Source organism: Falco peregrinus, chromosome 1, assembly GCF_023634155.1.
Source record: "Falco peregrinus isolate bFalPer1 chromosome 1, bFalPer1.pri, whole genome shotgun sequence".
In the NCBI taxonomy this organism is placed as follows: domain Eukaryota; kingdom Metazoa; phylum Chordata; class Aves; order Falconiformes; family Falconidae; genus Falco; species Falco peregrinus.
The window spans coordinates 116,494,385-116,520,432 of NC_073721.1; the positions used below are offsets into that span (position 1 = coordinate 116,494,385).

At 39.7% G+C, this 26,048-nt stretch overlaps 1 protein-coding gene across 6 annotated transcripts in view; it reads left to right on the forward strand.

The window, feature by feature from the left end:
* Positions 1-26,048, forward strand: part of PDE8A (phosphodiesterase 8A) — a 157,333-nt gene that overhangs the window by 123,731 nt on the left and 7,554 nt on the right. For all 6 annotated transcript variants that reach the window (XM_027792515.2, XM_055810620.1, XM_055810614.1 and 3 more), the window contains 15 exons: positions 631-687; positions 2,985-3,042; positions 4,519-4,607; positions 4,842-4,920; positions 6,519-6,656; positions 11,803-11,891; positions 13,561-13,612; positions 13,713-13,755; positions 14,715-14,792; positions 16,037-16,107; positions 16,753-16,917; positions 19,546-19,594; positions 19,864-19,999; positions 22,360-22,558; positions 25,341-25,558. In XM_027792515.2, the coding sequence (XP_027648316.1) occupies positions 631-687; positions 2,985-3,042; positions 4,519-4,607; positions 4,842-4,920; positions 6,519-6,656; positions 11,803-11,891; positions 13,561-13,612; positions 13,713-13,755; positions 14,715-14,792; positions 16,037-16,107; positions 16,753-16,917; positions 19,546-19,594; positions 19,864-19,999; positions 22,360-22,558; positions 25,341-25,558 (1,521 nt within the window). The remainder of the gene's footprint in view (positions 1-630; positions 688-2,984; positions 3,043-4,518; positions 4,608-4,841; positions 4,921-6,518; positions 6,657-11,802; positions 11,892-13,560; positions 13,613-13,712; positions 13,756-14,714; positions 14,793-16,036; positions 16,108-16,752; positions 16,918-19,545; positions 19,595-19,863; positions 20,000-22,359; positions 22,559-25,340; positions 25,559-26,048) is intronic.

The window sequence follows — 26,048 nt, forward strand, 5'->3', positions numbered from 1 at the left end:
CTTTTGAGTGTCCCCACAGAGACTTGACAGGCAGTGGTGCCTCGCTTCAGTGACTTTCCAGTGAAATACCCTTTGGGAATGTGTCTAGACTAAATGGCAGTCTGAGGGGTGGGGGTGGTGGGGTCAGGTTATGTACCCTGGGTGAGTGTGGTGGGTTCAGGGCACTGGGACAAAGGCCCTTCTTGCTAAACTACAGTAACTAGATAAGATCTTTGTCAGGCAAAGGCTAGGTATCAGCAGTGTTCCCCGTGTTACATTTTTCCCGTTCTGTCTCAGAATAAAGTAAAACGTTCCTTAAATGAGTGAAGCGAAGTCCTGCAGACAAGTCTGTTCTGTGCTGTTTCAGAGGGGAAATTTTTTTTGCTATTTCCCCCCTGAGAGTATGTGAGATTTAGGTTAATCTACATTCTCTGTGTCTCTTGTTGGTTTTTTTTTCATGGACTCACAGATATTGCTAAACTAATTCTCCTTTCTTAGTCATCCAGCAGGCTCAGGATTTGATTTTTGTTTTGTTGTTAAACCCTTTAAAAGAAAGACTTTAAGAAAAGTACTGTGTGAAGGTTCTGTAAAATCATGTTTTCTGAAATGTGAACTTAAACAAATGTTAAATGATTTGCTTTTCATTTAAAGGTCTATCAGAAGAACAAAACCCTCGGAAAATACAGTCATTATTGGTGTAGTACAAAGGTAAATACTTGTGTCTTTACTTTCACATGTGTTAAAGAAAATGTAATTATTATAATTGTAAAAGTAAATGCTACATTAAAAAACTTAAATTAGAACTTCTTACTGTGCTAGTGGTAATGTGTTATACCAGACAGTTTTTACCATCCTTGACTATAGGATTGGGACAGGATTTTTGATTTCTAGTTTTTACTAAAGAATTTTGACTTTGGGTCTTGTTTTTTCCCATCTCCTCATCGTTGCAGGCTTTGGGAGTATATTTCAAACAACCTCATCAACATGATGTACAGAACTGTGGAACTGCCTTATAGATCTGTATTTTTAACTTTTCTTGATCCATCTTTCAGTCTGATTAATCACAGCACAAACAGGAGATCTGCTGAATTACAAAAAAAGATACAGAACAATTTGATCAGTACAAAGTAGCATCTGATCATAGAAATTTTAAAAGTAAAATAGACTATATTATGACATCTCGGTAAAGCACTGCATGTATTTTTTTCCTACTCTTCTCTCTGAAAACATTACTTCAATATAATAAAATAATTTAACAGTTAAAAAAAAAAAAAGAAAGCAATATATTTAATCTGAAATGAAATAAATGGAAGATAATTTCCTCAGAGTAAAATTTAGGGAGTGTCCACTTCTCAGAAAATATTTATACTGGGAAGTGATTCTGTGTTGAAATTTCCTATTAAAAAACCCATTTGCCACCACCATCTCTAGTGAACAAAAGACTCCAGTTAAACATTTCAAGGGATTCCATTCTGAATATAATTTTCCATGTTTTTATGTCAGGAAGTCTTCTGCCTATGGTAACCATTGCTTCTACAATCAGAATTGTCACTCATCAAACTAACACAAAAGAGGAAAAAAAGGAGCAAAAGAGCAAATAGTGATTCAAGAGCTGTTTCATGTATATCAGAGAGAAAGACACCTGTGGTTCTGTGGGACAGAAGCTTCTTTTGCAACGTAGGAGAGCTTGGAAGCTGGGCTTGCTGACTCACAATTAGGAAGTTGCTCAAAAGGTTTTTTTCCCTGCAGTTCATTTTTTGTCTTTTCAAAATGTTCGCATCGTGCATTGGGACACAATAATAGTCCCTCACAGTGACGGTATCTCAGAAGCCTGAGTTCTCAAACTTTTCAGATGTGTCTAGTGTCCCTGTCTACAGAAAACTTCAGAAACCAGTGTGCCTTCCACTGGGGCTGAGCTGGCTGTGTCAAGCTCCCATGTGCTAAACACAAACGTTCTGGAGTCACCATTTAGAATTTCACAGACAGAGAACTTCCACACTTTTCCTTTCTTGCTGCAAGAAGCATGCTTGTGAAGAAGCCTGACATTTAGCCAGTAACATACGGAGGATAATCTTCATTTTCCTGCCATTCAGTTTATTGTTTTTTCTTTTTGTTGTGTTTTGGGTTATTTTTCCCCTGCAGAATGCCTGTCTTTGTGCTTCTGGGAGGGAGCATTACCAGATAACTGGTAATGGGGAAATTTTTCTGTCAGCTGTCCTTCTCTCTCTGCTTAATCTTGGGCAAACTGTGTACTTTAGCAGGCATCATTCTCTTCTCATGCATAAGAAACAAGTGGACAGTAAGCAAAGAGGTGCCATGAGATCCAAAATTTCACATATAAATAAAAGCCATTGTGCCATCTGCTAAACCTGACCAGCTTCCATCTGCTCATTTACAGAAACTTAATTTAATGGCCTTTCTTCCAAATTCCAGCCATACGTTCAAATATGCTGAGTATCTTTTAACAGTTAGTATAGCCAAATTTTTAAAAGTTATTCAGATATATAATTTTTAGGAGTACATCCTCCCAAAGTGACCTGCTAGAAGGCACTGGCTAGGCAACACCATAAAATCAATCCTCATTCAGGCATCTTGAGTGGCCCACCTAAGATCTGGTACACCTAGATGACAAGTAATTTCTTAAAACTTCGTCCATGTAGATATCCAAGTGCATCTTTGACTAAGGACAGCATAAACAACAAAGAATCCAGTACCAAAAAAGAAATACTCCAGCAACAGCTAATTTTTATTCTTGAAGCATTATTTTTTTGTGATGTAAGCAGCTCATTACATACAAAAAGGAAAATAAAATTTTGGCTTATCCACGTCAAAGATGAAAGCTTATAAAACCCACAAACACCGTGTTGTATTCATAGATCCTGTAAGGATCTAGCCACATTAGGCTTTAGTGTGACATCTGGGGTACAGGTATGTCAATGGCTTGTGAAACTGGGTCTCAGTTGATTACAGAAATAATCTCTGACTTTGTCATCCTTCTTTAAAAGGCATGCTGATCGTGAAGAGTCATCAATATTGCCCCTGATCTCTGCTGGCTTCACAAGGGTGTGTATGTGTTATACTCCTCTAGGTTGCTCTGACGTTTCAAAATTGTCATGCAAGAAACTATGCAGAAGTTTGGCCGTCAGTGAGCGTTTGTGTCAGTAATCCAATCTGTAAATGTTGTTCATGCTGCTTATTCTTATACATGTATTGAAACTCTGAACTCCCATACACCAGTAGAATTAGAATGATTCTGACTAAGCAGGTGGACATTCTCGGGAATGTTAGAAGTGCTGAGACTTTTCTACTTTATGCATGTATTTCAGAGTAGGTATATGATGCTCTGCTTGTGAAGTTGACACTGACAAAATTGACTAGTGACTGTAGCAGAGCCAGAGAGCAGCTTGCAATGAACCACAGAATGTGCTGTGGGAAATCTCTTCTATCAAATGTCGATTCGCATCTGTAAACAGGCTTCAGACACTGCCAAGTGGTATTATCTATTGTTTGGAGGCACCTGAAAAGTATTACATTGAATCTGTTCCTTGGCAACGATTCCAGTTAAGCAGAAAAGGTGCTTATTAGTGCGTCACTTAAGTGGATTCCTCATTGCATGAAGCTGACAATGTAACAAAAAGGTACATGATTTACAGTGTGATTCAAGAGTATTTGGTTGCATGCTCACCAGATTATTTTGCTCTCCCAGCACAATCCATTTGCACCTGTTTGCTTATTTGTTGTAAGGTCCCAGCACAGGAAACGCTAGAGCCTGAAAATAACGGTGCTTAGATATACAGAGCCATTCCACTGGGCAGATAAGTAATCTGACAGCGGTTCTGAATTATTTATGCATCAGAGCCTTGGAGATGGGCTAATGGCAAAGTACAGAAAATTTTGTTCAGCAGCCTTGATGTGGTGGCTTATGTTTAATAATCAGTCTTCCCTCCTGAACTATCAATGTCTGTGGCAGTTTAGTATGAATGAAGATTTAACATTCAGGCTCGCACCTGGTAAATAAGAGATGTTTTAAAAAAAAATAATCAAAGATACTGAGGTCATTGCTGTACAAGCCCCAGGTTGAATAGTTGTATCCAATGGCAGGTATGTATGTCAGGAGGTTTTGCGTCCTTCTGTGCGTGCAATTTTGGGGTATCAGCAATTGGAAACTGATAATAATCTCAAATTTTGATGACTTGAGACACAACGTAATTTTTTCACTGTTTAAATAAGTAGCATGAAAGCATATAACTTCATTAAAGTAGATGTTTTAATATATTGATCCTGCTGACAATCACAGAGAATAAACAGATTGTTTCAACCTCATTGCAACGATGATCTGTCACCTTTACGAAATGCAGTAACCTGAAGAATTTTACTAGTCCCAAAAAATAATCTTCTCATGTTGCTTGTGTTACAACATGTTCATTTTTGGCATATCTACTCCTTTTTAGTTCTTTATCAAGCAAAAGAAAACAGAACTTCATACCCTTGAGTATGGAAATGTGTATTAATGAAATATTTCTAACCTTTTATTTGCAGAGATATGTAGAAAATTCTAATATAATGGCCTGTTACAATGAGTTGATTCAGCTGGAATTTGGACAGGTGCAGGCACAATTCAAACTAAGGTAATGTTACCAAAAACATTATCAACCAAAACAATGCCAATTCAGCCACATCCTTAAAGGAGTATTTATTTTACTGTACCATAGTTAATTATAGAATTTCAGTTAGCTGAAGAAAATATGTTAATCATTAAAGTACAGCTTCATTCACTATGGAGTTGCAATACCTTATTGTCATATACAATTAAGAATTACATGGATTAAATTTAATCAGATGCCTTTTTTTTTTGTCTCCAGGGCATGTAATTCGTTATTTACGGCATTAGAGAAAAGTCAAGAAGCCATTGAGATCACAAGTGAAGACCATGTCATACAGGTTTGTTCCAGTTACTTTTATAAGTACAGAAAATTGTTCTGTGGGCTGACTGTGTTTTATTTTATCCATGATTACATTTACTCTTCCTTACAGTACAAGAATCTAACCTAACTTAATGGTTCTGAAAGGGTTGGAGTAAGGTTAGCTGCAGAGTAGCATTTTCTTGATTTAAAACACCTTGCATAAATCAAGTCCATTTTAAGGGAAATTGTTGCTTCTGAATGAATAAGGATTTACTCTCTTGGGGTTTTCTTTTATAATTATGCTTTTATATCATGAATGGATGTAGCCACTGGCTTATATACATTCTTTTCCAGAAATATTGTACGTTAATTTGATGCTCCTGAAAAGTAAATCTAATTGATGTTCTAGTTAAATAAAGCTTTTTTTGATTGTTTTTTTTTCTTCTAAAATGGATACTGTTTGATGCATTGGAATCGTTTTTGAATGTAATCCTCTCTTAGAAATTTCTTTTAAAAAGGGAAAAGAAATTATACTTAGGTTTTCAGACTTGAAAACATGATCCTTATAAGGACATTAGTTCCGTCCCTAGCTATGAAAGGCAGTGAGTAGTGATTTTATTATCAGTAAAGAGTCTGAGTTTGAGCCTCTGGGAATTATAACATGCATATAAATCGTACCCTCTTGACCCAAATCTTGACAATGGCAGTTTCATTGAAGGAGGATGTGCCTTTTTCATCCCTTTTACAAAAATAACAGAACACATCCTGAAGTTGTTGTAACTACGTATTTCCAGACCATATTTTGTCCCTCTGCTGGCAGCCCTAGAATATGAGAGAATCAACATGTGCAAGAGTCTTGGAGCTCTGGCAGGCAGGGCTTTCTCACTCACATAGGGAAAGCTCTTTGGAAGGAACCTCTAGAAGCAGAGAGCATGCAGTAGCACCCTTTTAATTTCTTTTATACTGAGACATTGTAAGTTGTGAGGCATTCAGATGCTGTTATGACATGTGTCTGTAACTCGGCTAGCGAGAAGGTCATGAAGGGGTGGGCTATGGGTACCAATCTTCCATTTTGTTGGGCAAGGGCCACAAAGTTGCAGCGAAATGCAACATTCAGTTCAGAGAGGAAGCTGTTTTATTAGATTCCACTTCTTCTGGTCTGCATGGCTGGGATTTGCCTGGATGGGGGAATAGTGGTGGTTGGCCCTTACGCACAATAAGGTGATGAATTTGTCAATAGATAAGGTTAATAGTCCTGGGGTGTCCCACCATCTAGTTTGTGATTTTTAGGAACCCTGTGGTAGGTTTGAGGTTTATAGATTTGAGAACTGAGTGAGCTCATTTTTCAGGAATTGAATGTCTGTCTAAACTCTGTAGATATGTAATACTCAGCTGTTTCCATAATTTCCCTCTCTTTGCTCACATGCATACACTCTGTGCAACTCTTGTAGCATGGACGTTCCTGTTTTGCTTCACAAAGGAAAAAATGTAGGCATCTTTCTCAGGAGCAGTACACGTGGAGATTTATTTAAGGCTGGGAAAGAGATCCCTTGGTTTAGCAAACTGAAGAAAAAGGGATTCTGTTGTGCTTTAAGTATTCTGTTGAATGGGTTTTTGTTTCTTTTTATTTCACAGTACGTCAATCCTGCTTTTGAAACAATGATGGGCTATCAAATAGGTGAACTAATAGAAAAGGAATTAACAGAAGTGCCTATAAATGAAAAAAAAGCTGATTTCCTAGATACTATTAATTCCTGCATAAAGATAGGAAAGGTGAGTAATGGCATTGTATCACTTATCATTTGCTACCTGTAAAAGCTATTATGGTCCAGGGATGACACATGATGTAACTTGAAGCTTCACAAACACATACCATACGCAGCTTTCTTACTCAAACAAGAAGAGGAACTAAAAAATGCTCATTTTTTAAGGGCTTCTTTCTCTTTTCTTGCTTGGAAGAGGTACATGTCTTACAAAAATAAGTGACTTGCTGTGTTTCTTTATAATATATGCTGTATGTGGCAAAAGGTGTGGGAATTACTGAAAAGAAGTAAGATGCGTGCACATGTTATCCAGTGTGATGTAAATGAGAAAAGAACCATGCTGAAGTATTTCGGCATGGAATGTGGAAGCTGATTTGAAAATTCAGAATGTAAAAATGTCAGAAGAGACATTTGCAGTATCACTTGAGAGTGATAGGCAGGGTCAGCTGTCAGCTGCCAATACCTTTTATTCTCTAATGACGTGGGAGCTGTCTAACGGATTTCCATTAGGAATGTTTGTTGTGTCAAGATGTTGCAGGAGGAAGTGCAGCTAGCATCAAGGGAGGTCATTGCGGAGAGACATTACTGTTTGCTTGGTAGGTCCATGATAGTCCTGTGGGACTGTGTGGCTGTAGTGTGATAATTCATCTAGGAGCTTTCATTTGCATTTTGACAGTGAGTTGTAAATGCTTCTGTTGTCATTGAACATGTCATAGTACCTGATAAGAAGAAGGTCATGGAGATTGCACAAAGAGATGTGGGAATTGGTCTGTTTGTAGATGCATCATGGCCTGTGCTCAAACCTGAGTCAGGATAGCAAGGTGGGTCATACTGACTGGCCGTGGGGAAGCAGCATGTTGCTGACACAGAGCAGGTTGATGCTAAAATGAATCATGGTGCTCCGTGTATCTAGGCAGTGATGCAAAAGCACCGATGCAAAACTGTGATGAGTCACACTCTGTAAATCAGGGTACTAACACAAGTATTCATCAACAAAAGCTGCATTCTAGCTGGATGCATGTTGCATGTGCATTTCAACAAGAGCGTGTCTCGCATTTCTACAAGTATTGGCCTTTTGGAAGGCATCCCAGCAGTAGACAATAGCTTGGATTATGGTGCTCCGCACTTCTGTTGCCTGACTGAAATTATTCCAGTAAATGTGTGTAGTACTAAACTGATGTTAGGAGGGAGTATTTGTTAAGTTACGATTCAAATACATTAGACATGTCAGTTCTCAAGACCTGAAGTGATCTAATTCTTAATATTATAGTTTGCTGATAAAAATTTCTTTAATAATGAAAATATATTTTACTGTACGAATGATAGAAATCTAACCCTAATCCATCTCTTTCCTTGCACTTATTTTATTCCTGGCTCTAGGACTTCCAACTGTGAGGGATAATGAAATACTGCTTATTTAAACCTGTCTGGAACAGCTTAAGCTGTTTTAGGTGGATATATTCTGTTTTCATGGTTTTTGTATCTTCCTTTGAAACATTTTATAGTATGTAGTCAATGTAGCCTTACATTTATCTATTAGTAGAAAAGTTAATTGCAAATTCAATTCTTACAGGAAGTTTTTTGAATAGAAGTTAACTGTGTGGAGCAACCTTTGATGTACTGCAGCCTTTTGAAGGTGCTTTAGTTTGGAATCATTTGTGTCAAGATGTTACAGCATTTTCAGGGGTGCCTAACTTGTGTCTGGATCATTCTGACATAGTCTGTATGTTGTTTTCAGGCTTGTGATTTCTTTATATCCTGACTTGAAAAGCCTGCTTCCCATTATACAAGGCTATATATTGGCTACTGTAGGTTATAGCATACTAAAAAAGCCAACTGTCTACTACTGTGATATTTTTCTGTCAACATATTTGGTTGTTCTGTTTTGAACAAACATGGAAATGTAACAGAAATAATAGAAAGCAACATCTTCTGATCTTTAGAAAAATGCAAGCTGTATAAAATCTACATCTAGTCTTTAAATGGAATTTAGGAAGATGAAATGTCTTGGAGCATTTGCCCTCTCGTGCTGACAAACAGCCCTGTGAGCAAGTTCAGTATATTCAAACAAAAGTTCATAGGCATTAAACACAAAAATTGCTAATTGCATGGAACATAGTGATTCTTGGGTCAGGATATTGTTTCTCTCAGCAAAAAAAATATATCTCTGGAAGTTCATATTTGGTTGCTACAGCTGGCTGTAATTTGCAAGAAGCCAGCATTATTGAAAGGCATTTTCATCCATCCATCCTTGATGAGTTAAAAAACAAGTGTATTTTCTTCATTCTTCTGTGTCATGGTTCAGATTACATCCATTAAGATGAAATCTAGAACTCTTGCAGCCTCTGATCACTGCAGTTTGACACAAAGCTCTTTATCTTAGTTTTGATTTTTGGGAAGTGGATAGCTATCGATAAATCAGGCAAGACATGGAGTTCCTTTCACTCCTTGGGAATTACTTGCAAGACGGCTGTCTACAAAGGAGGTGGGAGAGCGATCACAAGTCCATGATAAAGGGCTACGGCTATTCCTTCCTAACTCAGCCTTACTTTCTGTGAGATTGTTTTCATGACATCTTGTGTTTATTTTGGTTTGCTGTCTACAAGTAGCTTGCTGAACTTGGCTGTCTAGTGCAAGAAGCCCCAGTCTGAAAGGAAGGCTGGATTGCTGTGCATGTAGGAGTGCTCAGCGGATAGATGCCTGCCATGGCTGCCCTGATGAAGTTGGAAACCTCGGTGTTGATTCTATTAAAGAGTCAAAACGTGGTTTTTTCCTGTGTATGGTTTTCACTTTGCATTGGATGCCAGCATGCCAGGCCATGCAGAGGTGACCGATCACTGTACTTGTGTGGCTGCAATGTAGCTGTAACGATGCGCTTGACTGACAGCATGTCTTGTGAAGTAGCTCTTCTCTGTTGGATTGCTGACAGAGGCTCTGTGAGAGAGCATATGGTATTCTTAAAATATATTTAAGTAACATCCCTAGGAGAACGTTACCTACCAGCAGGAGTTTGGCTTGGACCTCCTATTTCTCAGAATTCTGCTGACCTTTTTCCTCACACATTTCCAACTACAGTTTCACAGGTTTTAGAAAATCACGAGGTAAAAAAATCAATCTGTTGACTAAGAAGAACTCATTAGTGAATAACCTGTCTTGAAAAGGATGCACTTTCGATGCAGAAATTATCCAATCTGTACCTTATGACTTCACCCTTTTGTGCATATTCTGCGTTTATTATGTGGGTCAGAGATCAGTTACTTATCTGTGCCTCATCCTGGTTGTCAGGAAACTATTGATATGCATACTTCTAATCATGAGAGCATTGGATTTTGTGATGTTTGCTTTATATTCATTTGTATTCCTCACGCAGCTCACAGGAGAAGATATTATGCTCACTTCACAAATTGTTATGCACAGTTCTTTTCTCCCACAGATCTTTGGAAAAGCCTTTCCTATTTTTTTCTGCACAGCCTGTCACCATGCAGCTCTCTGTGGGCTGGAGTCTTTATTTGCTGGCTCCATCAACATAAATGCAAAACTGTTCTCTCTGTACCTGTGCTTTGGCCTGCTTGACTGCAAGATCTGTCAGTCTAACATAAATAAATATGTATCATGTGCTTCATGAAGGTATTTTCACATATGTTTGTGCAATCCGATCTTCAGTCTGTTGAACTCAACTGAAAGACAGCAGTTGGCATGGGTACTTTGAATTAAGTAAATATGCAATACGGAATCAATTATTTATTAATCACTTGGTATTTATTAGATGCCCAGCTCAAAATATGCATCTGTTAAAAAAAGACTACCACTAGCAATTCTAGGGGTGGAAATGTCTAGGTGAGATTGTAAATCTTGTCGGCTGCCAGGTTACAAAAGAGTGGCTCTGTTGGAAAGTTACTGGCCTCTGTGCTGCTGCCAGAAATGCAAGGGGGAGACTCAGGGTTCCCAGATTTTGCTTTCCCTGAGTTTTCCTAAATAGCCCTGTGAGGGGGGCAACCGTAGTCCAGGCACCACGCGCGAGGGGGGACCCAGGGAGGTCCGTCAGTGTCGTGGTATGTGTCTTTGCTGTGGTAGTTGCAGCGCAATTTGGAAGCAACAGCAGCGTGGTGAGGGGATTGGGAAGGGGCAGCACGTGAGGAAGGGGCTCGTGCCCCGGTGTGCGCTGGAGCCCCGTGTAGCTGTGTCTGTGTGTGCCAGCGCCGGAGATGTCCTGCACAGCGCGGGGGGGGCTCTGCTGCGGGGAGCTGGTTGGTGAGAGTGACGCCTTCTGGATTTAAAATCTCTAAATTACAAAAGCAATTGTTTTAACGGTATTTTATTTAAAAGCATGTCTTAAACAAGGGAGAAGGGACACTTCCCTGAGTCCTGTTGAAAGAGAAAATGAGGCTCTGTGCTAGAAACAGATGTCTCATTTCCAGAGTAAAAAAAAAAAAAAGACTTCTTACTGCAAAATGAAAAATTCCTTACCACCCTGTCTTTTTTCCCCCCATTTAAGAATTTTATCAAAAAATGATGATACTGGCAGTGACAATCTGATGCTTCAGAAATTGTCTACTTATATATGAACCTGAAACCAGGGTGGTTTTAGAGGAGAGGTCAGCAGATGCGAGGCAGAACCCCATAGCTATTTTACTAGGCTTTTTTGCTTAAAAAAAAAAAAAAAAAGGATAAATCTCTGCCACTTTTTGAGACTGAACTGATGTGTGGAAAGTAAATGTGCTAGGATACCAAAGCAATTTTAGTCACAGATATATTTAATGTTAACTGGTGATAAGACTTCCCAAGGCTGCAGGAGGGATGGTGCAGTGCACAGGTGCAGGCGGACAGGTCAGCGTAGTAGTTTCTCCTCAATGTTCCTGCCCAGGGGAGGTCAGTGCAGTCGGGGAGAAGGGCAGGCAGGTCAGTGGGGCAGTCCCAGCCTTGCAGTGCGTGGTCCTGGGGCACGGCAGGGCAGGCTGCCCCTCGGGAACTTCTCTGTGCGTTGGCAGCAACACGGTGACCTGCAGGGTAGTTGTAAGGAGTTTGGGGCTAAGCAGGGTTTAAGCAGTCCTGGCTGGTTTTGCATTGTAAGACGGGTTTCAATGAAAAAAGGTATGAAGCTACAGCTTCTCTTCCTGTTTTATCTGAGCTTCCTTCCACTTGAATTCATCTTTCAGGAATGGCAAGGAATGTACTATGCGAAAAAGAAAAACGGAGATAGCATACAACAAAATGTGAAGATACTACCTGTCATTGGACAGGGAGGGTAAGTATGAAAGCTAAAGCTGTGATTTAGGTCTAAATCAGGGCTCAGTTTGGCGTCCAGCTGATTTCAGCAGGTACTGGATTATTCTGTTACTGAGTACGAAGGAGCAGTTGAGGGACCTGGGGGGGTTCAGCCTGGAGAGGAGGGGGCTCAGGGGGGACCTCATCGCTCCCCACAGCTGCTGCAAGGGGCTGCAGCGAGGGGGGTCGGTCTCTTCCCCCAGGTCACAAGTGACAGGACAAGAGGAACCGGCCTCAAGTTGTGCCAGGGGAGGCTTAGATTGGAGATTAGGAAAAATGTCTTCGCTGGAAGGGTGGTCAGGCACTGGCACAGGCTGCCCAGGGGTGAGGTGGAATCACTGTGCCTGGGGGTGTTTAAAAAACACACAGATGCGGTGCTCAGGGACATGGTTTAGTGGTGGGCTTGGCCATCCTGGGTTAGTGGTTGGACTTGATGATCTTAAAGGTCTTTTCCAACGTAAGTGGCTCTATGAGTCTATGATTACACAAGAAAGGGAGCCTCAGACCTCTGCATTTAATTCCTTGGGGCATAATCAACTTTACGTGCTCTGTGCAGGGAAAGTGAAGTTCTCCTAATTCTCCCCAAAAAGGACTCAAAAATCTAGATGTGCTTATTTGTGACTCTGACTCTTCGAATACTCTCTGAAGTGCAAGTGCACCCTCCTCTCTTTCTGTGCATTGTGTTGGGACCACCAGGACCTACATCCTGTTCCGCTGTGCACCTGTACTATGTCCTTCCCTGCTCACCTACTCATGGCTGCTGCCGAGTGTCTTTATGTGATGAGGTCACCGTGTGCTTTGATCCTGGTCAAAATTCAAGCATGTCTTGATTTTTGTGCAACTTCTGCCTGGTCCCCAAGTGGAGCATTTGGAGCACACAGCTATATGTTAGTTATTGGTACATTTATGATGAGCCCTTCTATACTATATTGGGAAAGAAAGTGGATGAGGTTGCATGCAGGAGTAGTTTCAAAGGCCTCTAAGGCAACATGAAACATTAATTAAAAGCACAGCACATTATATTCCAGACTTGGCTGAGACGGTTGTTTACGAAGGTGTATCTTCATGAAGGAAAGGCCAAATGCAGCCTCTTCATGCAGTTACTTCCTAAAAAAAACGTGGTTTGGGTTGATTTCATCCCTGGAAGTAATTCTCTACTGTCCATCAATAGAGTGAAAACATATTTTCAGCTTAAGATGCCAAACTTGTAAGACAAGTATGTATTACATACATTGCTACTTACAGAACAATGTAAGCCCATTTGAAGCTGGCATAGAAAGCTTTCTGGTAATTAAGGGTGTAGTTTTCAGTTTGATTGCTCTATCCCTAAATCATGTTGAAGGTTTTGATTGTTGGACTGCACTGTTGCGTGTTTTACATTTATATCATATCTGAAACATCCAACAGTAACCCAGAAGAAGCTGGGGCGGGGGAAGGAAGCAGAAAGAGACAATCTTTGCAAAAGATGCTTCCATTTTGTATTCCCCATCACATGAAGAACTATAGAATTTTTTCCATTCCCACTTGAGCCTTCCTGCCAGAACAGGATTTGTCCTATATTAATTTGTTGCTCTTAACCATTTTGTGTATCAGCACTGAATTAGAGCTGAGGTTTGGATGGGAATTAACACACTGTTTTTTGCCTACAGAAAGATTAGACACTATGTGTCAATTAGTAGACTGTGCAATGACAACAATAAGGTAAGTGAAAATAATGCTATGCTTGCTTTAGTTTGAGTCCTAAATATTACAAAACAATAGGAAAGTTCTGACTAACTGGGTTTCTCATACTAAATTGTAGGTGGAGAAGACATGTGAATGTATTCAGGCTGAATCTCAGACAGGTATGACACATCTTTTCTGTCCTAGTAAGTGGAGAACATACCTGGAGAAGGAGTAAAACCAGTTGTTAGTCATCTGACTGAAAACCACAGTTGCACAGGACAGTCTGAACAGTACTGTTTAGCTAGTGATAAGCTGGGAATCCAGCTTAAAAGGCGGGAAAAAAAATACAAGCCCTCTCCACCTGCCTCATTTGTTTTACAAGTGATATAAAGCAACCCACCCTGGAAAATGCAGTAATAGGGCCCCAGGTTGGTATTGTGGTATTGCTGGATTCAGCGTCACAGTTCAGTTGTAGGTAGTGGATCCCTATGACAAAATCAGTAATGAGAAGGATGCTGTCTAGTCATCATGTTGCTGTGGGTGGTCCGTAGCTAGTGGCGTGTATGTTTGCTTTTAACTGTATTGTGGGGTATTTGCATGTGGGTGGAAATGAGGATGACCAACACTACCATTCACCCGTATCCCATGTATCAACACCTTAATGAAGACATCCTTGGCATCCATGCTGCAGGTTCTTGTTAACTGTCACCTTGGTAGCACAGGTTGTATCTGTTGGAGTCAGTGAGGGACCTGGGATATATTGCCTACGTTGCTAGCATGTACTCTGCTTTGGTCCCCGGGTTCTTTGTGGCAGTTGTTGCCTGAATGAACTCGGGTGTGTTCCACAAATTGTATTCACAACTCCAGTTGTGTCACTCTGTCAAGAGAGGAACTTTCCCTTCACACTTTTACATCCCTTCTGCAAAAACACTTGGGCACGTTCTACCAGAGACCATGACTGGGTTCATGAAGCAGAATTGGGTGACAGTTTAAAAAGCAGATTTCATTGGCTGTCATCTGCTGAAGCAGTGCGGTAAATGTTACTCAGCTGCTATCAGGCTTTCTCTGAGTTTCAGTTCCTTTAATGTACATCTCGGGCACAAATTAATGTCATTGTACGGTATAATTTTCTCCACAGATACTCAGACTTGCAGACACAAAGACACGAGGAAAGGATCACTAGATGTCAGATCCACAACATCACGAGGGAGTGACGGTATGCTAAACAAGTAGATTTTTCTGACTTTTATATATATTCAGATTTTTATGTGCATACATGCATACATATACAAATAAAGGTAAGTATATATGTGCATATACACACATACACACACATGAATAAAGTTGCAAGTCATCAATTCATGAACAACTTTATGTTTATCATAGCCCCATTTTCTTCTCTTGAACTACTGAGTCTTTTTTTGAACCAGTGGAGAATGGCTGGCTATGGTCCACCATCCTGCATGGAAGACGTCATGAGATTCAGCACAGATACTTTCAAGTACAAATGGCAAACTCTAAACCTAACAAATTATTACATTTCTTACCTCTTCTCTGGATAAAAATACGAAGATAATTTTTTAATGAGTTTTGTTTTCTTTTCACTGTGTTGTATTTTGCTCCACTAGATCACCCCAGACTTGATAGATGAGTCACATATTCAAAACTGTTGCTGATACTTACAAGATTTTGTTGAAGCATACATCATTACAGCCTAGGCAGCATACAGTAGTGAAACATGGAAGTAGGTCTGTGGCAGTAAGAATACAATCATGCTGCAGTGTAGCAAAAATAGCATTCATTTTTCTTCTTAAGAGCTGCTCAGCACAGAGTAACAGGGATGTGTCTGCATTTTATAGGTAGCACAACATAATTATCCAGAAAAATTCCATCTTGGCCTTTTCTTTACAGAACCAAAATTGCTAATTGATAGAAAACATTTGTTGTTCAATTTCCAATGAATAGTAAGCCAGAACCTCTGCTGTTTTAATTTGGCATAGCTATCTTCACTTCAAAGGAGCTTCACTGATTTACCTCATCTTGGAAGCTGACTCATTATGACTTGTCATGTTGCATCAGGCAGAAAAAGTAGATATATCCTGTAATAACTTCAGTGCAATAGCTACCTGTGCCTGCCAGTTTATTCACGTGTATGGTCTTTTAACTGAGTTTTTAATTGAGCGTTTTAATTAGTTAAAATAAAAAAACAAAGCCATGATTTTGCCAGACTGTTACAGCTGCTTATGTCTAATCGGGGATATCGGTGGTTCAGCATGCATCTCTTTGCACTTTTGTGTCCCCAGCATAACAAGCATGTGTCTGCATTCTGCAATAGATTGCCTTTGAAGGGCACAGCAGGGTAAGAAGCTCAGAAAATGAATGAAGATTTCTTGGCTGAATCCTGGTGTCGTGCCTTGTCGCTGAAACCAGGATACAAATTCTGCTTTGTTTTCCACACAGGCAGCTCACAAAGGCGGCGCTCTTCTATGGCCAGGGTACATTCCATGACTATTGAAGCACCCATCACCAAGGTAATGTGCACCGTGACTAGCTGTTGTCGCTCATGCTGCACTAGAATACTGGGCACAAGGCTCCGGTACAGCATCCACACTGAGGAGGAAGGCACTGCTGGCCTCTGGTGCAACTTTTCACCCCGTTCCACCTGCCTACTGGTAGAGCTCCAAAACCCCAGATGCTCTGAGAAAAGTTCTCCCAAGCCTGCTTAGTAGAGTGCCCTCCATGTGGTTAGCCATTACATGACTCTTTTTAAGGACTTTTGCCAATTTGAAGGAGGGACTGGAGTTCTTCCTTCTTTCTTATGCATTGTAAACTGCCTTCTGAAACCATTCAAGGATTTGGCAAAAATCAGCTCTTTAATAAACTGAGAGATGCAAATGGGAGAAGGTTGTATTAAATCCATTCAGAGACATTTTGAGGCTGTGCATTGTACAGGAAAGTCATTAATAAGACTGCTGTCCTTAAGGCCACAATCTTGTTCCTAGGCAGTAGCAAACATCAGTGGTTTATCAATATCCTTTTCATTTTGATTCTCCCACATGTGGATTAAAGTTGTAAATCTCATTTATTCACTGTGAGTTTTCCATAGTAATTGATGAGTGTCTCTGTGCTTTCTTAAATCACTTCTAAATTCATAAACGTGTCTAATGCTAACCTAGGTAATAAACATCATCAATGCTGCACAAGAAAGCAGTCCCATGCCAGTTGCAGAAGCTTTAGACCGGGCTTTGGAGATTTTAAGAACCACTGAACTGTACTCTCCACAACTGGGGACAAAAGATGAGGATCCACATACAAGTGACCTCGTGGGAGGGTTAATGACAGTAAGTACATACTGCCACAAACAGCTGTTGGTAGATGTTCCAATGTCTGATTTTCCCAGTTACTCAATCTTTATCATCTGGCATGTGCTTTGCCTCTACAATGCCAAATTTTCAGGAAAAACTGCACACTACTTTGTGTGGATTCCCTCCCCCTACATTAGTAATGTAGCTCTGGAAACGGGAAGAAATTTGACCAGTCCCTTTGAAGCATTTGTTTTGCTATAAATGGAAGGAAAAAAAATACTTTTTTTCAATGTGATTCATTTTAGAAAGGTATAGATGGGACGGGAAGAAAGAAGGATAGCTAGAGAGTTGTATTTATTAATTAGGATTGGAATGGCACATTTTGGGTGCTTTTCAATATATAGAAATAATGTGTTTTCAAAAGAATGAAAAATATGTATTTTTGTTGCTATTTCTTGGATTATATTTGTACACATAGAGGGACATAGAAAGATCAGAGTGCTTTGAGCTAGAAATATCAACATTTGCATATTAAGACACAATCTTGCTCCACAGAACTCATAATTTAAATAAATAAGGCAAGGAAAAGACTGAGGAAGGCATGTATTATGTTGCGTTATGAAAAGAGGAATGGGGGCTCTTAACACCCAAAGGTGAGCAAAGGGTAGGTAGCTAAGCAAGAATTGAACCCAAACCTTCAGAGCCTGGGATCTGACCCTCCTGATAATAACTAGATGAACTTGGATGACTGTTACCTGTGCCTTAAGGATGTATGTTCATATTAGTCTGTAGGTTGCATATAAAAGGTTACAGGCTACCTCAGGAAAAAATCTGATAGCATCTTGGATGCAAAAAGGCTCGCCTTGTGATGTGAGCTTTTCAGAGATGTTTCTCGGCTATTATCTATTATCATTTCATCCTCTAACTATCAAGACATCTTTGCAGTATCTATCAGAATCTTGAAACAGTTTATGTGTATTTTTGCCTTTTAAAATACCACAACAAATACCTAATCAAGAGAAATATGTGAGAGACGGGAGAAGACCTGAATGGTTCATATAGGGTTGAATTTACTAACTCAGTAGACAAAATATATTGTTACCTTAACTATAAAAATATAGGAAGAATATTGATACATATAGTCATTAGAGTCTCAAAGTGAATGTTTTCTCCTGCTGAATACATATAGTCCATAAACTCAACTGTTGCTTTTTTTTTTTTTTTTTGGTGGATTATTGATTCTTACATACATTTGTATTCTCACTGTATTCATTCTGTGGTCCCAGAACATGCAGGTAACAAAATTGCAAAATACAAAATCCTACTAAAAATAAAACAAAGGCTATTTTATAGAGCAATAGAAAAACTGAGAAAATCCATTTCAGGGCATGAGGGTATATGGTATAATAAGAGTTTTAAAATGATCTGGGAGAAGCATTTTTCCAGCAAAGGGTCTGTTGAAAACAGAATCGTATTATTCCATTTCACATTAAGAAGTTATGACTGAGTAGGGGAACAAGTAGTAGGTTATTGATTTGAACTCTCAAGCAGAATTCATGATGCGAAGGGCATTTGGAGTTCAAAGATGGATTTGCCAGATACCATTACACCTGCTATTTCAACGTTAAAAAAACTACTCTTTGATTCTAAATGACAGACAGCATCTAGTGTCCTAAATACTTGTGTCATGGCAGTGCTATTGAAGAGTCACGGAACCAGTTATAGGAACAGTACTCCCTTTCCTTTTAAATCACAACACTCCAGACTTGTTTATTTATAAATGTGAAAATAAAAATTAGGTATAACAATGCTTTTAAGTGCAAATATTGCATTCAGATATAGCATCCACATTTACTTCTGCTATACTTCGGGTGCATAATGTTTTTAGTAGGTGCATTCAGAAAGATTTTTTTAATAACTGGGTTTTTTTTACATTATGGGCTAAAAACTAATGTGCATTAACTAACAGCTGTATACATCAAAAAAGCAAGCAGGATTTGGGCCACAGCATTTAGAATCTTGAGCTGAAAAGTAAATATTAAATATATCATTCTGTTAGTTTTAATCCTTTGTCTCAGTTTGCACATCTAGGCATCATTCCAGAATTAAGCCTAGGAGGCATTAAATTGGAGAATAAACAAGCATACGTTCTTTGATGCCTCTGAGTAATTTGTTGCTCTGCAATCCCAGCAACAAATCACAAGATTCTTATGCTGCTGAGGTGACCTGACCTGATCTGGCAGTACCAGGGGGAGGAGACCAGAAGGAGGAGCATCTATTCCCTCCCACCATCCACCTTTGCTTGTTGAGGGGAAGTATGTGGACATCCTGTGTCTGGTTTGTGGCACACGTCCAGAACCTCTGTGTGTGTTGTCCAGACAAAGGTGAATGAGGCTGTAACTCCAGACCTCCGTCTGGCACCTGAGAAATTTGAGGTTTTACCTGAGTTCATGTTGTATCCCATATCTTGCAGTTTCTCATCCATTATAAACTATATGTAAAATGGGCAAATCTTAACAGTACACACAAGTAAGGGAAAGGCAGCTTTGATGACCGTGACAGATTGCAGTCAGGCTTCTCTAAAGTCATTGTGCTACTATTTGGTGTCATCATCTTATAGACCTTATAATACCCTGCATTTAACTCTCAGCTTTTATTTAACAGGATGGTTTACGAAGATTATCAGGGAACGAATACATACTGTCAACAAAGCGTAAGTTTTTAATTTGGCAGTTGCTGAGATATTGAAACATGTTAAGAAATTTAAGGAATGGGAAACATGATTAGATGTTCTTTTTTATAAGCATTGTTTGGGGGTTTTTTTGACAGTTTATTTTTATTTATAAGCATGGTACTGCAGCATTACTGAGCTTTACAGAAACAAGAGTTGCCAGGCATTACTACAGAAAAGAAAACATGTACATTGAGTAGAAGTGTATCCCAGGGTTATTAATAGTGATCTGCAAATACGTTCCTCAACAGAAACTCATCAGGTCGCTGGCAGTTTGAGCTCTCCAATCTCCCTCAATGACATACCCCCACGGATAACACAGGCCATGGAAAATGAAGAACAGTGGGACTTTAATATCTTTGAACTTGAGGCTGCCACCCATAAAAGGTTAGTAAACTCAAAAGCTCGTAAACTGAAGTTGCTGAAAATGGACTTAAATGTCATCCTGTAATCAGCTCTTTAATTTCTCTACCTGTGCTTTATAATGCCTTTCTCTGGGATAAGAGGAAGGGCTTTATTCTAAAATCTTTTTTTTTATTTTGTGTGTGTGTGTATATATATATATACACCCACATTTTATGTATAAGATTAACTGAAGAATATTTACTCATAAAAAGTAGGGCATACGAATTTCCATCAAAGAAGTTTTCAAAAGCAGATCAGCAGTTCTGATAGACTGTACTTCACTAGTAGTAAATGCTTCCACTAAGACTATGTATCAATCTTTCTGTTTAAATCCTTGTTTTTATTTTCTGATGTCTGTCAAAAGTTCTCCTTTGAGTCTAGTTTTATGTATCATGCTTTGTCTTAGCTTAAAGCTTCTATGAGACACTGATTTGGAGGCTAGATCCTGCAATGAATTGACTGTCTTAAACCCTCTTCAAAATTCCATATCCGTAAGAGCTTTGGAAGTTATTCAAAAACAATATCTAAGAAAGATGTCAGGCATTTAGTTAACATATATGCACTTCATTTTTAGACCATGGTTTTATGAGCTAGAAAAACTGGAAAAAAATGAGGTTTTTATTCTTCTTTAGTGATTTTATTGTAAATGAAGAAATTTGCAACCGGTTACTTAAGGTTTTTTTTTCTTTGCTACATTTCCATTTCTAATGAAGTGCTATAGATACAGTAATTAATAAAAAAAGTCAAAATGTAGTCAGTCTATGTAATTTACAACTTTTAATATGCACATTGCAGTATCTTTAAGAATTAATTATCCCAGCTGACATGCATGAGATCACTAGACAGCCAACATGCATGAGATCATCAGATTGGTTTCTCTGTTTTTACCGATTTGGAGAGACCACAGAGGGAAAAAGGAGGTACTTTGTTGCCTGTCCTCTTATTAAAGGTATTATAATTATGATTGCTTCCTGCTTTGTTTAAATAAAAGCAATTCATTTATTAAGAGAATTAAAGTGATCTTCAATGAATCATAAGTACGAATATGTTACTAGTATTGTCTTCAAGTCCAAGCAGACATATGGTAGTAAAGCCAAGATAATTCATTAAATCTAAGCTTTAGTGCATTACAGTTCACTGACACAGAAACCTGGAGAGACCTTTGTCTGCCAGTGCTGGGGGGGGGGGGGGGATTAAGGGGGATTTAACTTTAATATATTGTTATTCTAGCATATGACACAGTATTGTTGAGTGTTTTTGCCAAAAGGTATAGATTCAGCTCTAAATGACCTCAGCGACTCCAAATTACCTCACCTCACCTGTCAGGTGCAGCTAGTGATCAGAGTGCTTGATGCCTCTGGAATCAAGCAGCAAAGAGATGCCAAAATAAAGGGGTTAAGATCTATTTTTAAGGATCCACATTTGAAAATATTCACCACTATGCCTGTTCTTCTTAAGGAAAAAATATATTGGACAAGAAACCAGTGTTATTAACTGGGTTTGAAAAAAGACTAGTGGTCTAAAACTCGATTATTTTCATTTGCTCTATTAAACATATTGCACTTTCACAGCTTTCAGATTAGAAATATTCTGTACAGCTGTTCCGATCTTCATTCACCTGCCAGGCATCTGGGTGTAAATTCTGCAGTTTGGCCTGGGAGAAGCAAGAGAACTGGGATACAGTGATGCTGGCTATTTTTGGAGACAGGTGTCCAGCTGGGTTAGCCTGAAGGTTCATCTGGCCCTTACAGTCTTCTACAAGTGGCATACTCTGGCCTGCTCATTTGCTTCCAGAATACCTCCATCTCACATCCCCTATGGCATGCAAAGTCAGTGAGCAACGGAAGCCTGCAAGGGTGGGCGTGAAAGCAATGGAGCAGTTCTGCAGTGCAGAAAGAAGCGATCGCAGCATTTTAGAGTATAGATTTACTTAATCTAACTATAAACAAGCCAGTTTAGGAATCTGTGGCAGCAACAAGATTACCTCCCTCCTCTCATGCACAGAGTTTAGTACTTGCTAATTTATCTCATTTTGATTGCAGTCTACATTTACCCAATATAGACTCCCCAAGCCCCACAATATTGCTACATGTAGTACAGCAGCAATATAGAGCCTTGTAATATTCCTGGAAGCTTCAGGAACTGGCACGACTCCGAGAGTGTGCATGTGATGGGCAGGCAGAATATTTCTACAGGTCTGGGCTGTAATTCTCTAACAAGTCCTTATACCTATCCTGGCATGTCATTGGTTAAAAATGCTGTATAGATTCATATTATTTATGCTATGTAATACGCTTTCAACCTCATTTGTTTTAAAACTTGGTGTTTATTTTTCACCACAGGCCTTTGGTGTATCTGGGTCTCAAAATATTTGCTCGCTTTGGAATCTGTGAATTCCTAAACTGTTCAGAATCAACTCTGAGGTCATGGTTACAAGTTATTGAAGCTAACTACCATTCCTCCAACTCCTACCATAATTCTACTCATTCAGCAGATGTACTACATGCCACTGCTTATTTCTTGTCTAAAGAAAGAGTAAAGGTGAGTCCACGTTTACAAGAAACAGCGTAGGTGGGATGTACAGGTGTGATTGAAGGAAGAACTGTCAAAAAAAGATGCCAAGAGCCAAATGTCTGCCTTGTGCCAACCAGCTTGGTAACTTCGAGGTCAAAGAACTGGGATCTTTTACGAAGCTGTAGGATCTCTCTTATACTACGTGTGGAAGCATGGATACTAATATTACAGGCACTGAGCTATTCTTGATGAGAAATTAAGAAAACAAAACTACTTCATGTAGTTAAACATTCTCAGATACGTGAGCTAATGACATGATTATTTTTTGACGGTACATGCCAAATACAGATTTAATGTAATAAATCACCATCTCTTATGCCTTGTGATGATCAGTTTGCAGAAGACCCCCAGGACAATATAGGCCATAAAGTAAGTTTAGTGCTTCGGAAGCTGTATCACCTACTGGCCAAGATGCCCTGAGGCTTAAAGAGACTGCACTGGAGGAGAGCACTGGAAAAGATTATTTGTTGGAGTTCCTTGTACCATAACACCCACTGGAGTATTAGAGCCACTGACAACCAGAATAAATTAGAGCAACCTTTGTTCTCACGTGCCCAGAGGGCAGGCTGTAGAAGGGGAATTAGAACAGTGCTTGCGTGTGTGTGCAGCGGAGTGGCAGCACATACTTCTGAGCTGCGTTTTTGGATAGAAATTCCTACCCTGAACTGGCCTGCCTGAGGATAGTGCTAGTGATGGGCACCTGGCTGAGACATTTGTGACTGTAAACAAGCTTCTGACAGCTCATTAAGATGGTGGTAGGTCCCTTGACCTGCAGCTCACCAGTGTGCTCTCCAGAGGCTGGCTTACAAATTCTGTATGCCAAACGGGAATAGAACGTCGCTGAATATTTTCAGCCCCTGATTCGCCAGAGGTGTAGCTGGTCTTCCCAAGAATATCCATGAAAAACAGACAAGATCTGGACTCGTTTCAATGCCACAGAAGCATGACTGCCGCCTTCTTTTCCAGAATGTTATTTCCATTCCTCTGTAGGCAGAAGAAGAGAAAATATGTTGCAGCAGCAGAAGGAGCAGTATCAAAGTTCAAAATTCTCTTTATCGTTTCAAAGTTACAGACCAGCTGCTTTTGTGTTGCCGGAGTTCAACTTAACCTAAATATAGAAGGCCAGATTCTGCCACTCAAATTCACACTGAGATTTTTTTTCAGTGAATTGAACGCTTTTCTTGCCTGGGAAAATTTTCTGGCTCCCAAATTGAAACAGTATTCTCAGAATCATTTGCACTTCTGTGCCACAGGAGTTAAGATGACAAAGTTAGAATCCTTGACCTGAAGTTGGGCGTAAAGGTACTGTAAATCCCTGCAAAGTTTTTTATGTCAGACTCAGGAAATAAGTGTCAGATACGCTGCTGTGGTCCTACAGGTCAAATATTCTCCAGTTTCTGGTCACTTCCCACCTGCAAAGGTCTTTCTCAGCCAGACTGGGCACTGGCCAGTGTGTCCCTCTAAGGAGAGGCTGTTCTAAAAACCTCTCTCTCCTAACTTCATACCACAAGAATAGAATCCCATGAGCAGCAGCTGAAAGAAAGAAGGAAGAAGCCAACACATAGCATTGCCTGAAATACTACCTGCCAACGATGAACTAGAGTAGAAAGAATTCTTTGCCTTTTCTTGTTCTCCACAAGACCCTCTTGACAGTCCTCAATGAAAAATTTCCTAGCTCCACCAAAGTCAAGTCACTGCATTAATTTTGGGAGGTGTAAAGTAGGGTAGGGATTGTCTTTTCACCCACCAAGTCTAACCATTCTGAATAGTCCCGTTGAAGCCACTAGAGAATTTGGACCTTAAATTCAAGCTCATTGGAATGGAAATTATCTGCCCTCCTGTCAGATTCAACTGGGAACGTAATCTGCTCTTGTGTGTTAGAATTTGTAACATAATTGTTTTGTGTCTGTGATCCTTCACAAAAAGCCAGTAAACACAGCGTAAAGGCTGGTTCCTAAATGCATACAATATATTTCTGAGATGTTTGGGGTTTCTTTTTCGTTTCCTCCTTTATGGTATCAATACAGTATTAAAACTTCAGTAAAAAAACCTTGAAAGTCAAATAGTTTTGTATTTCATTATAGGGTAGATATAATTAGACATAAAGCAATGACCAGTGTAAGCAGACATAGCACGTGGAGTGCAGCACGCTAACAGAATCAGGATCTGATGCAGGAAGTATAGAACAGTGTGTCATGTAATTTTTCCATGGATGTAAACCACCAAGTATTCTTCATAGAACTCACATTAGCTGTAGCCCCAGGACACTGTTATTATAGAACTGGCTATATGGCAAGCATTCCTTACAAACTGTAAACCTAGCCAGCACGTAAGTGGAATCTGATTAGGACACATTAAGTTTCCAAAAGAAATGAAGGGGTCTGGTGGAAATATAATTTTTAGCAGTATTGGGGGTTTTTTCCAAGCCAAATGCCCTAACTCCTAATGAAGATGGTTTCTGTGTTGTTAGAAAACACGAACTAATTTATTAATTTGCATTGGTTTAATTTGATGTGCTTTGTCAAAGGTGTGGCTAAGGCAAAATTCAAGAGACACAAAATGGCCAAAAAAGTCATGCAGTGTTCAGTGAAGCTTATGATGAATTTTCCATTGCTGTGTCTAGAACATCTGACCCTTACTGATCTGCAGAGTTCTGGCTTTTATTCCTGAGCAACTTGGCTTAATCTTTTGGATAGAGTAGGGTTTCTAATGAGTCTTCCAGGAAAACTAAGCATCCTTCTATTTTCAGCAAACTTTGGATCCAATTGATGAGGTTGCCGCACTCATTGCTGCCACAGTCCACGACGTGGATCACCCAGGAAGAACAAATTCTTTCCTGTGCAACGCTGGCAGTGAGCTGGCAATTCTCTACAATGACACTGCAGTGCTGGAGAGCCATCATGCTGCCTTGGCTTTCCAGCTCACCACCCGGGATGGCAAATGCAATATATTTAAAAACATGGAGAGGTAAGCTTAAAACCCAGGGTCCTTGTCTGCCCACTAGCATCTCTCATTTTCCTCTGTGTAACATAAGATAATGCAAACAAGCATCCTAGGGGGGGGGCAGTGCCTTGTGCATAACTGTCCGTAACCCTTATGGAAGTTTGCTTCTGAAACAGTAGGGTGCTTCTGCCTGTCCTGCACAGACTTAGGAGTAATCCCACGGTTTCAGTTCCTCCTGTGGATAAAAAGGCAGACCCTATCTAAGGAACTTAGATAGTAAATCTTAACGTTAGCGAATCAAGAATCGTTTTGTATCATTGGACATAGAGGACAAGCTATGGCTGAGCGATTAGATGTTTGCTGGGTAGAACATGGATAGAAAGAGCCACAGAGCATCAGTCACAAACTAAATGCTTTGTTGCAACAGGAAGGATAGCGAAGGATCTGTTGTTCTTCTTCCAGCCCTAGAAAGGCATTTAAGGTGAGGATGTGACCATTGCCTTGGCTCTCTCAA